Below are 15756 nucleotides of genomic sequence, written 5' to 3'. Positions count from 1 at the left end.
GCACTGGGGAGAGACAGAACACACAGAAGGGTACAGTAGAAAGAATATGTGCTGAAGTATATTCAGTATCATTTGCAGCAAGTTTTGATTTGTACTATATAGTATATTGAGAGATGCTTACAGTGTGAGTGCTGCTGTGAGGATGCAAATGAAGTCCGGTTTGAGGACAGTGCTCCACTTGAGTTCAGATCAGATTTGGGTTCCTCAGAATTGCTTCTCGGCTTTTTTGCAGACAACGTTGTTCGGTTGGCGTCGTCAGTTCATTTTAAAGCAACTTGGTGTTTTGTTGAGCAGCGAGGGTGAAGTGGAGCGTGTGATTGACAGGCAGATTGGTGCAGCGTCGGCAGTAATGTGGACACAGTACCGAACTGCTGAGGTGAAATGGGACTGTGTAACTGTGAAGTATGAGTAGACGTGAACCGGCCTCTACTGATCTATTGATCTTTTGTGGCCTAAAACGGTTCACTTCGGGGACCTCGCTGCGCAAAAGGGAAGTGCTAATGTAGAAGAGGTTTATGAACGGATTAGGCTCAACAGAAAAAGGCTGGAAAGCCTGTAGAACAGTGCTTCTTGGTATTTGTAGCCTGTCCACCACAAGTTTACTCAGTGAGATTTGCAGTCCTGGATTGCAACAAGTCACAAGAGACCTCCAACGAAATTGAAAACAGCCAAAGACAGACTGAGCAGAATGGACACCAGCTGTGGTCGAAGGAACAGAAACAATTCAGGGCTGAGAGAGCAGAAATGGTGGTCATATACGGCGACACGACTGAGCATGCCACTTTTAACGTTCTGCATAACTGTTTTCCATAATTAGGGCTGACTGTTTGCAGAAGCAATTCACTCTCTGAAGTGCTGATGAGCCAGTTAGAGCCAACAGCATCAGCCATCCCATTAGCATCGTGCTGAGACCATTAGGAGTTATACCGTGAATTAGGTGCAAGCTCAAGTGTATATACAGTGGGTAGATGAATAGCCTATATAGTGTCCAATAATAGGTGTGAAATAAGTGGTCTTACAGTAGTTCAGCCATGTTTCTATGATGGGAGGGACTCACTGGATGAGACAATGCTCACGGTAAAGGAGGAACAAGAGTTGTTCTGTGTTTAACATTCTGATAAATCTGAAAATGTCAAATAAACCCTCAAGGAGACTCACACAATCACATTAACATCTGTCAGAACAGCTCAGGATCCCTCTGTGGGGGTTTGCCAGGTACTCTTGGGAAATGTTGTGGATACAATTTACAGTGGTCTGATTAAAGGGAGAGAAACAAACGACAGAGCAGCCTGCACAACTGAAGCGAGGTGCTATTCATTTGGAATCAAAGTGTTTTGTCCTGCAGATACATCCACATGTGTGACCAAATTAATTTAAATGACTCATTTTCTGCAGGTAGCAGCCTGGATTAAAGATGACATCATTGATTTATCAACGTCCACTTCCACGCGGCGTTCACCAGAGGACGCTGTGCACCTGTCAGTGACTGACGTAAGACGTACGTATGAGGAAGTCTCGTGAAGACAACAAGTCTGCAGCTGGCTAATCACATGTCATGGCAGTAACAGAGAAGCAACGATGACTTTCCTACAGCATTTAAATCTCTCCCTCTAGAAACTCTGTGGCGCGGCGATTTAGCACCGAAAGACGGAGCAAGTAAGGCGATGGCGATGTCATTTCACTTTGCCAGTGTTAGCTAATTAGCGAAAGCAAGTTAGCGAGCTAGCATGGGTTAGCCTACTATAAATTATCAGCAGATAGAACAACGTTATCAACGTTTAATTTCTCCCTTTACACTGTACTGATAGGGGCATTGAATTCTTTATATTAACTAATCCCCTGTTAATCGTTGCTTAACTTTGCAAGACGGCTATTTAACTGTTTAAATATGTAACACCAAATCCTGTTGCAAAAACTGTCAAAATAAATTTACATAGCTTCTATACAGATATACATAACTATCTGGAAGCAGAAAAACTATAGATCCTAACTAAATAGGGGATGCTAGTAAATCGGCATATATATGGTCAACCAAACAGTATTTTAATATATTATTTATTGCTATTTAAATGTGTCTAATATACCTCATCTCTCAACCCTAGAAGCATATCTAACCTTAATATAGGGAGCGGAGATAAAGGTATAAATAATATGAGACATTGTTATCGAATTAACGTTAAATGCACTTATTCATGTCCAGGGTTTAATGTCTTGCCAACACTCTGTTACTAGACATAGTCAGAAAAAGAGAAGTAGCCTTAGGGTGGATCTAAACAGTGTCAGCTGACTTCACCAGCAAAACAAATCACATCACATTTATAGAGAAGGCTCATTTAGATGTGTTAGCATGTGCTAACTTGGCTGAAAGGGGTTCTAAAAAGGTACCTTTGAAAGTTGAAGCAACAATGTAATTATATTTAATTATATTTAAATATTTTAGGAATGATGCTTTATTTGAAACTGTTTTTTTTTCCCTCCTTAGTTTGAATATTATATCATCAGACATTCCCACGCTACTCCAATGTCTTCTGGCTGTCCACCCCAGTCACCTGCTGTGGCAAAGTCTGAGGTAGCAGTGGAGGGAGAATGCCCACTGCTGGCAGCCACCTTTGCCTACTGGGACAACATCCTGGGTCCACGAGTTCGCCACATCTGGGCGCCAAAGGGTGACCAGCTGATGTTCCTCAGTGATGGAGAGATCACTTTCTTGGCCAATCACACTCTCAATGGAGAGATTCTGCGTAGCGCTGAGTGTGGCGCCGTGGATGTGAAGTTCTTTGTTCTGGCAGAGAAGGGTGTCATCATTGTCTCCCTCATCTTTGACGGCGAGCTGAAGGGGGACAAGAACACATGTGCCTTGTCCATTATCCTGCCTCAGACAGAGCTGGCCTTCTACTTGCCTCTGCACACCATCTGTGTGGAGAGGCTAAAACACGCCATCCGCAAGGGCCGCATTTGGATGCAGAAGGTACCATGCTCTTTCCACTTAGTATTCACACAACAGTACACCAGCTATTACCCTTTATATTCATAAAAGGAATTTTAAGTCCTTATCTAACCTGATTTAAAAAAGGTATTGAATAATCTCTCACCTCTGTTTTACCCATTTGGGAATGTAGCAGTATTGGCAATTTAATAAAGTTGAGGTCTCCGAACATAGAGGAGTAAGTTAGCTAATGTGGTCTAAGAGCTCATACAGAGGAAGCCAGTGAGCAGGTAATAATAGGGGTTAGGGCTACTTTTCTTATCTCAGCCTCTTCCCTCGATATAAATGTTCTTGTAATTTTCACAGTTGCAGTTTGGCCTTTTTCTGCCCTTTTTTTTGTTGCTTTGAAAAACTATATATACTGTAGATTTAGATTTTTTGCAGCAACCATAATGTATCTTTATGTGTCTTTATCACTGTGTGTCAAAAACTGTCAAGTGCACAAAGTTGGCATTGAATGTATGGTCGGATTCGTAATCTTAGACCCATTCTTCCATTGGATCGTTTCTGCTTGAAATTATATGTTGCAAAGATTATAAACTTTTTTGTATTGTAATGGGCCACTTGCATCCTCAATTAGATAACATAATTCACACCAATCTTTAGTAATGTGGCTCTCAGAACTGTCTGGTTGGAATTGAGGTCTTGCGTCTCTGCACAAGCACGTATAGCCTGTTATCATCATTCAGAGACTGACGGTGTGTCATCAGTGAAACTATATGTATTAAAGTACGACATTTATTAGTTTCTGGGGGTAGCAGGTGCAGCACAGCAACCAGTAGACAAAATATTTATCCAGAAATCTGAGCCTCTGGCCCACAAAATGCAGGTCACTGTCAAAGAATCAATCAATTTTTTTAATTTTAGTTTCTTTTTTTCCTTCAACTTCAGGGCTACAACATCATTTCTGTGCTGAGCTTGGAGATTGTGCCTATTATGGAGCTGTTGGCCTCTATGAAGACACATAGTGTGCCAGAAGATATAGATGTGAGCAGCACCTACACACACACTCACAGTAATCCTATTCTGTTTTACCAGGGTACATTTCGTTTTGTTGCTGTCTAGTTTGGGCTGCACGTGTATGTGAATGGTAAAAAATCTCCATATGCCTTCCTTGTATTAAAATGTTACCTTAAATATCAAGTGAAAGCTCGTCTATATGTAAGATACAGGCCAGCTAGAATTAAACATCAATGGCTGCAGTGGCTGAACTGGGTGTATTTTAAATACATTATTTTATATACATTAGATTGTGTCTCTAGCTTCAGCAAATTCCGCTTGTTTCACATTTTCACTTGCTCAAATAAATATTTCTAAGAGTTATAAATTATCCAGGTTCTTCGCCAAGATTACCACCCAGCGTGATTCAACACATTTGTTGCGCTTTAATATACAAATGCGACAAAAAAGCAAGCATGAAGAACCTACCCAGAACCCTGCAGTCTTACACGATGATGTTTTTTGCATCTTATTTTCATGACAGTGCCTGCAAATGTGCCCATCATCACTTTTGCCTTTGTTGCGACCAATTTTAAAAATGACTCATTTGTTTCACTCCTGCTGAGTAGATAAAAGACACGGTGCTAAATGATGATGACATCGGGGACAGCTGCCACGAGGATTTCCTCCACAAGTAAGCACTCCGGCGCAGGCAAATAGAGACAGATGATGAACAATGCCCATTTAACACCCATCAACCTTCCAATGATGAGTAATAGCTCTCCACTTAGCTGAAGTTTCCTCCAGAGAAAGGACGAAGGCTAAATTGCTGTTAAGTGTTGAGGGCCTGGAAAGTCCATTCTGAAGGTCCCAATTGCTCAGAGTTGAACAGGATTAGTTCAGCATCCTGTGGACATGGCAGTGAACCTGTAAACTGGAGCCCAAGTATATTTATAGCTCATGTAAGAGTTTTATAATAAAGAAAAAAATAGTTGTAGTACAGTGGTGCTTGAAATTTTATGAACCCTTTAGAATTTCAGTAACTGTTGTTATCCCCTTATGCAACAATCAGGTTGACTAAACATTTCCTGTTGATGTTTTTTAGCCCTGCACAGAATCTTGAAGGGATTTAATTCCATCCCCTTAACGAACAATTGAAACTTTGTGCTGCTGTTTGAGCTACTCAAATAAACCGTCTGCTTCAGGCCCTTCACAGGACTTCCATACTGAACCAAACATTACATTTCTTCAGCTTTAACCATTTTTTACTAGAACAACTTGTGTATTTAGAGCCCCTGCTCTGCTGCATGAACCTACTCTTTGTTGGGCTTCAGTTAATGGATTGATACCTTGAGACTACTGTACTAAATTAACTACTAACTATACATTTGTCACCCACAAATGCATAACATTAGATTATTTTCCTTAGTAAATAAGATAAATTAAGATTAATAATTAAGGTTAATTAAGATAGTGAAACTATTAGGAGAACAATAAAAAAATAAACAGTGGAACTATGCTTATGGAAGCCCAACTTTTCATTGTGTTTGTGATCAACACAATAGTTTAATTTCTCAGAATATGAGTGAAAACCACATAAGTGGACAGGTACAAGGATTAGTAGGTAGAACTCTGAAAACAATCTCACCTAACATCTTCTTCCTCCCTCTATGTAAAGCTTGAGAAATGTGTTCGTCTATGTCAATCATTATTGTTAAAATATGTCTTTAGTAACGAAAGCAATGCTAATGACACTAACTGACTCTGATTTGCATGTCTGTGTCTCTTTGGTTCAGGGCCATCAGCTCCCATCTACAGACTTGCGGCTGCTCAATAGTGGTTGGAAGCAACCCAGAGAAAGTAAATAAGGTAAATTTACTGGATTAGTGGCTGCAAACAGACGCAATCTGTAATGCATCTGCATAATCTAAAATGGTTTTAAAGTGTGCTGTGTTGGCAGCGCAGGAATATGAGAAAGGATATACCTTACTTAAAATAAGCAGTTATTGGAATTGAAGTGAGATGAGCTGTGAATGATAACTGAGAAAGTAACGTGATATAGCACACAATGTACCGTTTACAGTAGTCTATAGATGAAAGCAGCAGTTTTGCCAATATACTGCATAGCAAAAGCATACACAGCCTTAATTTGACGGTTATTGGCTAGAGGCCTTATTTGAGAACCAGTTTAATCAAGACTTTTATTTGTATCTAACAACTAGCCTCAAGCCTAATGTCAGATTATGGAGTAATGAAAATGTGGCTCCTTTTAGTAAACGTTGAGCAAACACTGTGCAGGAATCCACCACTTTTGTTTTTATCGTACAACAGTTGCCAACAAAAGGCCATTAGAATTTTACCCACACTGTCCAGTGGCAAACAGCTGTATAAAGTTTTGTGTATTTTGTGTCAAAATACTGTCACCTGAAATCCGTATTAAAGAGTTGACCTGTCACAGCCTTGATTGATTGACAAATCTCAGTTCATTCCTTGCAGATCGTGCGCACGCTCTGCCTCTTCCTCACCCTGGCGGAGAGGAAGTGCTCTCGCCTGTGCAAGGCTGACTCTTCCTTCAAATACGACACTGGCCTGTTTGTCCAGGGTCTGCTCAAGGTATCCAACCGGCTTCCTTTCATTACATAAGACAACATGATTCAAATCAGGGTCTGGTTTTTGTACTGTTTCAACTGCTTGTTTGATCTCGCCCGGCTTGTTGTGGTGACCCAGTTTCTTTTTCATTATATTCTCGCTATTTTTTTATTCTTCTACTCTGCATTAGATCCAGTTCTGTTTCAATACAAAAAGCTTTTTGTATTGTCAGCATAAGGATTATTTCCAGTCACCTTTCCATGCACACAGTAAACGTATTCTACTGTGTTTAACCAAAAGAACGCTTTTTGGGGTCAAGTGTTAAACTGAAATGTTGTGAACATCAGCAAAGTAAAACATTTTAGAGACGTTGTCATGTTATTTACTGCTGCTACAGCGGGGCAGGATGATTTAATGCTACATTAAGTCAACAAAACAGAATGAGAAAACTTGGCAGAGCTCATAAAGTCAGTTGTGGATCTCTTATAGATTTTCACTTGAAATGCAGTGGGAAATCAAAGAAATGCGCCTCGGGAGAAACAACAGAAGGGATATTGGAAGCCCCCTGGTTTCACGAAGTGAAATTATTTATTAAAGCTTCTTTGCATATACATGACACGGATATAGGATGTTTCGGCAAGCTACTCGGGTTCCATCCCTTTTTTATTGTGTTTTTATATGCAGGTCAGAAGTTCCACTAAATAATTTCGCTTTTTGCAAGCAAGCAGCTTCCTATTGTTTTATTCTTATAGGGGTGTAGTGTGCAGTGTGTTGCCTGCTCTTTGGATTGGGACAGAACGCGTTGGAGGGAACAGATTCCCCACACACTACACAGAATAATATGAACACACTGTCACATGTCACATAAAATAACAATAATACCAGATTGCAAGATTACCCAAGGGCTGGCAGGTTGTCACTAACCCCCCCCACCCCCATTTCATTTCCAGGACTCCACAGGCAGCTTCGTCCTGCCTTTCCGTCAGGTGCTCTACTCGCCATACCCGACCACTCACATCGACGTTGACATCAACACGGTGAAGCAGATGCCGCCATGTCATGAGCACACATACAACCAGCGGCGCTACATGCGGTCTGAGCTGAGCACGCTCTGGAAGACGGATAGCGAGGAGGACATACCTCCAGATACAGTCATCCACACAGATGAAACCTTCACACCTGACCTGTAAGCCGTATATGTTGTCAGCTGTATATTAGGTTTTTGTTGTACTGTCAGGCTCATAAGTAAGATTTTTTTTTTAGCTACATGTTCTACCAGCTATGTTGAAATGACAACCATTTCAATAATATAGATGGATATTATTAGCCTAGACACTTCAGAAATACTAACTATTAGAATATACATGCATGTCAACTGCAAACCCCACTAAAACCACAAAGCTCTACAGTATATCTCTCATAGGTTCGTTTTGGTTATTCAGCCTAACAGGGGCTTGCTTCACTGGCAGTGGCTTCATATTGACAGTTGACAACAGCAGATTGCAAATACAAATGATCAAATTGAAATCAGCTCCAGACATTGTTTAGTTGTAAATGAACTAATGAGGGAATAATGCACATCTGGCTATCGAACAGCTGAGCAGCCACTTGACCAAGCACTTTTGAGGCATCAAATTTCAGCTACTCAATAAAATAAAACTTTACACAGGTTATATAGTATTACTAACAAAATCTTTAAATGAATTGCCTGAGTGTCCTAACCACTGTCTTTCTTTTTAGGAATATATTTCAAGATGTCATGCATAAAGATACATTGGTCAAGTCATTTATAGATGAGGTAAGAATACAGTACATTTTGTGTTTCTTCTGCTTCTCTGTATCATTTTGATGGAAAAAAAAAACCTGTCAAAAGAAATAAGAAAAGAGAAAAAAATACATTAAGTGTATAAATAGAGTAAATACTGTTATAATTTATATTTAATAAAATATACTATAGTCATAACTGCATGTTACTTTGATCATTGTTGAGATAATATATGATACACTTGTATGGTCTGTGTCATGTATCACAGTGGTCTATGAAGAAAATTGCTAGAATGTTTTCACCAGCATCGTCCTAGGATATTCGTTATAAAGATAAGAATAGCAACCTCAGTGATAGATTCACTTTCAAATTCAGATTTAACAATGCAGAAAAAATGTGTAAGGAATGTGAAATCACCAAGTGATGTTGTTTGTTCTTGCAATCTGAGGCAAACCTGTTTGTGTTTTTTTTTTTTTTTTTTTTACTCGTGTAATGTATTTTGAAGTTAAAAGTGTCACTGTCTTAGTCATCTTTTCTTTGAGCTACCTTGCTATAGAGAACAAAACTACTTGAAATATGTTTCTTCCATCTCACATATGTAATCCCTAGAGCCCATAGGTAGAAAACGTCAGAGAGAGCTTATTCCCATGGGTCTTAACCTGTCACCCATTCCCATGAACGCGCTCCCAGACTTGCTGTTGTTTTTCTCATGTTTCTTTCTCAAGGTTAGCACAAAGGAGAAAGGGTTGTGTTATATTCCAACCTTTTCCAGCAGAGCTGTTGTCTGGACTACTAATTGACAACCTGTGTTGTACCCAGGTGTTCATGCTGAAGCCGGGCCTTTCCCTGCGGAGCACCTATCTGGCCCAGTTCCTGTTGCTTCTCCACAGGAAGGCCCTCGCACTGCTCAAGTACATCGAGGACGAAACGTAAGAGCTGTCACTTATATGACTTTAATCCAGAGAGCCAAAAATGGGGATTCATGTGTGGCTGTAGTCCACTGTGCTCACACACACACACACACACACACACACAGCACCATGGGACGAATCAGATGATGTAAACACGAGAGCTAATACAGTAATCTTTTTTTTTTTTTGTCATTGTTTTTGCTTTGACTTTGCACTGCAGCAGATGACCTTGCGCTGACAGCGGCTGCCCCTCCCAATACGACACATAGCCAGAAATACCCTGAAGCCTTGTAGTGTGTGTCCTGTTGTAAAGCACCTCACTAAGTTTAGAGTCAAAAAAGGCTCAGTTCAGAGTTTATGGGTATCTGTTAATGTTGTATGACAACCCCTGGAAGACAAATGATTTAAATCATAGGATGGACAATATGGTTGCATGAGAGAAAACAGCCAGGTGCAGTTTGAGAGCACCCACTCAGAGCTCCAAGGCAGAGAGCTGTGTCGCTCTACCCATGATGTTGAAATGCATGGGAATGCAATGAAAATCGCTCTGGTTCGACTGACTGGAGGTGTAAAGCAGACACTTGATGAACAGATGAAGATAAAAAGCAGCATGTCAAGCACAGAGTGAAAGATATGGTCAGATTACCATGCAGAGCTGCCATGCAGGTTACTTGTTTAGGAAGAATGCCTGCAGCGTTCTGCCTAACAATTCCTATGACCAGGAGTCATCCCTCATCCTGCACTGACTGTAAACGACTGAAATGTTCAAGAGAGACACGTTTCAGAATCAGTTAATTGCTCCAGGTATACTGAATTTGTTGGTACCCTTCCACAAAATTCAACAGAACTTTTTTAATAGTACAAAAAATGTCCAGCAAATACTTTTATGACGTTGGGTGCCAAATGTTACACGTAGTCAGAGGTCCTACGCTTGATGTGAATGTGTGTCTGCATGCTGGCTGATCGATCGCTTTATTCTACGTCACACAGTACCAGTGAGACTGTTAGCTGACTTTGTGTTTTTGGGCAGCAGGCATGTGGATTGTTTAGCTTCTATTTTCATGTGAACTAGACATCTTTCTCTACAATTTATTGTGACACTAGCTGGAGTCTCAGCTGGAAGGCTCAAATGAGTCCTTTCAGGCTCAAGGCCAGAGGAGCTGTTGCATAAAGAAAGCTTATAAACATGTATGTCTATTTTTTTTTTTTACTTTAATATTAAATAGCCTTGTTCCAGTGGAACCCCAGAATAGCAAAATAAAGCCTAAATTAAGAATAATATAGCTACTTTAAACACACACATCACATTTTCTTCAGTACCCCAGTAGTCCAGGTGTAGTAATCTGTACATTCATGGGTACATTCGATTGCAAATGTTTAATTCGGCATAATTTTCAATGCGAAAATTGACCAGAAAGTAAGCAAATCGAGGCTAGTGACTAACAGGGCTCAAAGTGTAGGCGACAGCAGTTGTTTGGATTCTGTCTGAGGGGGAGCTCACAGTGTCAAACTGCTGATGTAGACATACACACTGAAGAGCAAACCGGCAGTCTGTTTTCATGTTCTGCCTCTCTGTTTCTGTTCCCCACCAGAATAGCAGACATGTTGTCACATTTACAAATTCTAATATGCTCTACTCTGGTTGTTAAATATATTTTCCAGGTGAAGTTGGCACATTTGTATCTGGTAAAACGAGTGGAGGCATTTCAATCATTTTTAGTTCCCTCCTGTCTACTAAACTAAAAATGAATAGTCTACCAGTTACACATTCAACGCTGAAGCACAGTAAAATGTAGCACTAAAATATTTGAAAAACTGAAATAGCAGTCTGCATATTTATCTTTTTATTATGGATATTTTACAATTTTGAATTATTTTTTTCAACCACCACAGAACCGAGTTAGACTCATAGACTGATCAAAAGAAAATCCATCCACCACCATTTTGATTTATTAAGCAAAAATGCTGAACGCTTGCTAGTTCAGGCTTTTCATACATCAAAATTAGCTGCTTTTCTGGCTCGTCTCATTTATGATTGTATTGAATAATACTGTATATTATTATATATACATACATATATGTGAATTAATAAATAAGGAAAATCATTTCAGCTGTAGTTGCAAAATTTACCTTGAATGTTTGAGCCAGCCTCACAGGACTGGTTTAAAGGATGATTGGTGTTGGGAGGAAACTGGGAGGAAGGGGCTGGTGATGAATCACAGGCATCATTCCAGAATGACAGCTTCCCCTTCTACATTGCAGAAGAATAATGTGTTGAGCAAGAAATTGCAGTAAGGCACATGCCATGGCCCTCACAGTCAACACTGCTCAACTTCTGAGAGTCTCTGGCGCAGCACCAGAGACGACTGGAGTTTTCTATCATCTTCATCAAAACACTAAATGATGTTTTTATGATCGTCATTTGATCACTGACAAGAGAATCTCATTACTCTGCCCCCCTTAGGTACAGAAATGAGATTGTGTGCCAGGTTGCAAGGTGACCTAGTGGCTTTTGATGGCCGCACATCACACTTTGCATTAATGTCTTTTATTTTAGGCAGTTGCCAGATCATTCACTCGCTGGTGAGACAAGTTATAAACCAGTAGTGTAGCTTTACACTCTGCTAAACCACCCTCCTCTCTGGAAATCGTGTTTAGTTACTTGTAAAAGAATTTAATCTCTAGTCACGCTCTAGTCCTGTCAGGGTTACAGTAACCACCTTCTGGCTCAGCTCCAGAAGCACCTTGGTAATTGCCAATAGGTCACCGGAGACTCAGCAGTCCACCATGTCTTCAGCTTTCCCCGTGGTTTTTCATGCCAACCTCCCTGTGGCGGTTACCGCTCCATCTGCGCTTGACTCATCCATCCCTTCTCCCTTCTGTGTTTCTCAACAGTGCAAAGATCTTCCCACTGCCTTTGGGACAGCAGGCACTCCTGTTTGTTCTTCTAGTTCTACAGTCTTGCTTTTCTCCTGTTTATAAAAAAAGAAAACTCAAAGACAACAAAGTACTTCTTTATTGTGCAGAAGTATTACTAACACACTCTTAATCAGGACTTTTTTACATCAACAGAATTACATGCAGACTTTAAATTTGTTGAAGCACGCTTTATATTTCATAGGTGAAGGTAAACAAACACTAAAACATAGGCTTTTACATTTAATCCAACACATCAGACCTGACAGCTATACTATTGGAGGGGAAACCTACAAGACACCTTCAGTTTAAGTTCATTTGTAGATCAGAAAATGAGAAACACATCGTCCATCATCAGAACTAAAGTAATAAAAATACAGATGCTTGCTGCAGTTTTCTGCTAAACACTACACCAAATATTACTTTCCTCATCTTTGAAATGTTTCCAGAAACAACACTCTTAATTCCATTTTTCCTTGCACACAGTAAACGCCTGAACATATCTCATTCCAAAGGCAGCACTAAATACACAAGCACGACCATCATTTGTGTGCGTGTGTGAAAGCATTAAAGCTGTCATGCTTACGGTGTTGCTAACAGTCTGAGGTCTAAGGGCATACTATTTTACAGGTGCCTTGACAAGATTGTTTACGCTCAGTTGCCATCCTGAAGCAGCATACATTATTCATCGTGCCATGGCATCTCTGTGCACAGCTGCAACCCAACTAGATGCTAATGCAAATCCTGTGACCCTGTGTATTGTAGGCTGTTAACAGCGACACTACAATGTCTCTCCTCCTGACTCCGCAGGCAAAAAGGGAAGAAGCCGTTTCGATCTTTGCGCAATTTGAAGACGGATCTGGATCTGACCGTGGAAGGAGATCTGAACATCGTAATGGCCTTTGCCGAAAAGCTTCGGGCAGGACTGCACTCGTTCGTGTTTGGGAAGCCCTTCCTCACCAGCATGCAGGAGCGAGATGTACTCATGAGCTTTTAAACGGCGATCTTCACCTGCACTTTATATATTGGATGCCTAATGGAAGCAGGCATTTAGTTGCATAGTTTTTTGTTTTGTTTTTTATTTTTGTTTTGTTTCATTATTACTTGAAGGCACGTGCATGCGTACTGGTGAGACTGGAGTATTTGTTCCTGCTTTGATGGAATGGGAAGAACATTTATAGCATATTTGTGTGTTCTGTACAAGGCATGATTTTGAAGATTGATTGTTACTGCTGTTATGAGCCATATGAATAAAATGTTTGATAGATTGCCTTGATCAGCTGTCAGCATAGGAGTTAAATGTTTTTAGAAGACTTAAATTATTCCCTGTTGGATGTATTATTCATGTATTTTATGCCTTCTGTTAGTATTAATTTATGGTGGGAAAATTGGCTGAGGTGCCCAGCAGGACACTTACAATTTCATTTAAATGATATTTATTAAACCATGCCTTATTAGCTTCTTCACATTTTGTGTTAAACAACACCCTCAGTCGAGAGAGTTGAACCTCTTGAACCTCGAAAATTGCCCGTTTCAAAAAATTCAGTTAATATGTGTTGGACGTGAACGGTGCAGAAAAGGTGGCGAGTAATCACACAGCAGAGAGATTTTATTAAAACAGAAGAACAAAAGCACTGTTAAATGAAATCTTACCACAGTCCACCCTGACAAAGCAGGTCTGTGTTTGTGGCCGACAGTGTTATCATTAAATGACTCCACGCAGATTTTCTTTTCCTCCCACAGCAGCAGCAGCAGCAGCAGCTGAGCTGTTTGTTGCTTGGATTATCCAGCTTGGCTGCAAACCGTACATTTTCTGTGTTGTTAAAGTCGAGTAATTCAGTTCATGTGCTTTTGAGTACGGCTTCCAAAAATACAAATTGTTTTGCTATTATAATATGTTGACTTGGTAATGTGCAATATTTCCTTTTTATATTTACATTTAAGTTTGAATCAACACTTTTTTTCCTGCTTGTTTAATCTACATCTCCTCACTTTGTTCACTTTCTTTTTGCTTTATCATTTACTTTGACCTAATAGTGGAATTTTACCAGTCTGTTTACACTGTACAGCAACCAGTAATAAACACTGAAAAAGAAACGCAACCTTTCTCTTTTGTACATAATTGATCTTATTGATCAGTTGATAGATATGAATTGACATAGTCTGTGCTTAGGTTCACAAACAGCAGGGTTGATCCCCACCTCCTGTTTATGTGGCCCTGGGCAAGACATACAACAAGCAGGTGACCGCAGCGCCTAAAACGGCAGCTTCGTCATCATCATTGGTATGAATTTCCACATAGGGATCAATAAATTAAATATCATAGATTCAATTGCACTCTGATATCAAGCCAAGTCCTGACTGTTGTTAAAAAGCTCTGAGATGTTTCCGGGAATCCAGTTAGCTCAGACGATAGATTAAATTCATTTGACTCATTATTATGAAATAGTTCATCCTTCCTCTTTTGACAAAGACGCTAATTATTACAAATAGAAGCAGCCGTTTGCATTCTAAAGCAAACCTTATCTAAAATGTTCAGTTTTTTCCCTAATTTATAGAAAGTTTTTAATGCTCCATGATAGAAGGTTTTTATAAGTCGGATCATATTCATGTCCAGGTGTGTTTGGACACTCTTCCATCATCACAGTTGTTTTCTGGGCCTTTTGGACCTGACTGTATCTATGCCATTAATTTAGTGGGGGTATTTCATTTAGAACTAGTGTAGCAGGGTAAGATGTGGTTAATTATAAATTATATCATCTATGCTGGAACTTTTTCCTCTAAACTACTGGATGAATAAAGGCAGCTTGATGATTGTATTTTTCTGTGATTGCCTCGAGCGAGAAAATGAAAATTACATGTCCTCTAGAGGGCTTTGAACTATTGCATATTTAAAACAAAAGGGGAATGAACCGAAAGTGAACAAGCTGTTAATTACTAATGGAATATCTGCAGGGACTGTACCGAAGACCTTCAGGAATTTAGCTGAAATAGTCATGTGAGATGTGGTTTCTTTTAAGATGACACAAAAGTAGGATGGCCTTAAGGGAAAGGCCTGATGTTTGGCACCTTTTTCAACCAGGCGGCTTGTACATGTTCTTTAAGGAAGCTTTGTTGTTGTGACTGGAAGGAGGCATGGCAACAACTTAAACAATACCCTAGAGTTCTTGTAATTCTTAGAAATAACCAAGATGTTGACACTGTAGTCGTAGCTTTTTGTGGTATGTTGAGTTCATATTGTTTTTAAGTAGAACAAAAAATCTAATTGGCCCCTTGCGTTCCTTCCTGAGGTCCCCAGGCTACAAAAAAACAGTGTTCAACTGCTCAAAATCCAAGAAACTTTATTAATTAACTTGATAAAAACAGGTAAACATCCCAGAACCCTAACTGCAGATGTGTGATTTATAGACAATTGCTTAATGTCATTCTCACCAGACTCAACTGGACTTTAGGTTTAGGGCTAATTGGTTATGCATGATAAACATTATAACAGCACAGCACTGTTCTTTCATTCTCTTGTTAAACAAGTTGAGACTAGCCTAAAAATGTGCCGCACTTGCTCTAGTCTAGAGTATTTCCTTGTCTTTGAAAAGTTCATTCTTTTCTATGGCAAAGGTCTGTCCCGGCTTGTCAGGCACTAGTATTTGCTC

General features: G+C 39.9%; 1 protein-coding gene across 1 annotated transcript; it reads left to right on the top strand.

The window, feature by feature from the left end:
- The first annotated feature begins 1514 nt into the window (after positions 1-1514).
- c9orf72 (C9orf72-SMCR8 complex subunit) lies at positions 1515-14198 on the top strand. Its single transcript, XM_026356251.1, has 10 exons — positions 1515-1656; positions 2483-2968; positions 3878-3973; positions 4555-4619; positions 5722-5794; positions 6422-6538; positions 7465-7700; positions 8255-8312; positions 9099-9208; positions 12917-14198. Exons 2-10 carry the CDS (start codon positions 2522-2524, stop codon positions 13101-13103), a joined length of 1389 nt encoding a protein of 462 aa, XP_026212036.1. The 5' UTR covers positions 1515-1656; positions 2483-2521; the 3' UTR covers positions 13104-14198.
- Positions 14199-15756: the final 1558 nt, after the last annotated feature.

This window comes from Anabas testudineus, chromosome 12, assembly GCF_900324465.2.
Source record: "Anabas testudineus chromosome 12, fAnaTes1.2, whole genome shotgun sequence".
NCBI classification, from domain to species: Eukaryota; Metazoa; Chordata; class Actinopteri; order Anabantiformes; family Anabantidae; genus Anabas; species Anabas testudineus.
This window is presented reverse-complemented; position numbering and strand designations above follow the sequence as displayed.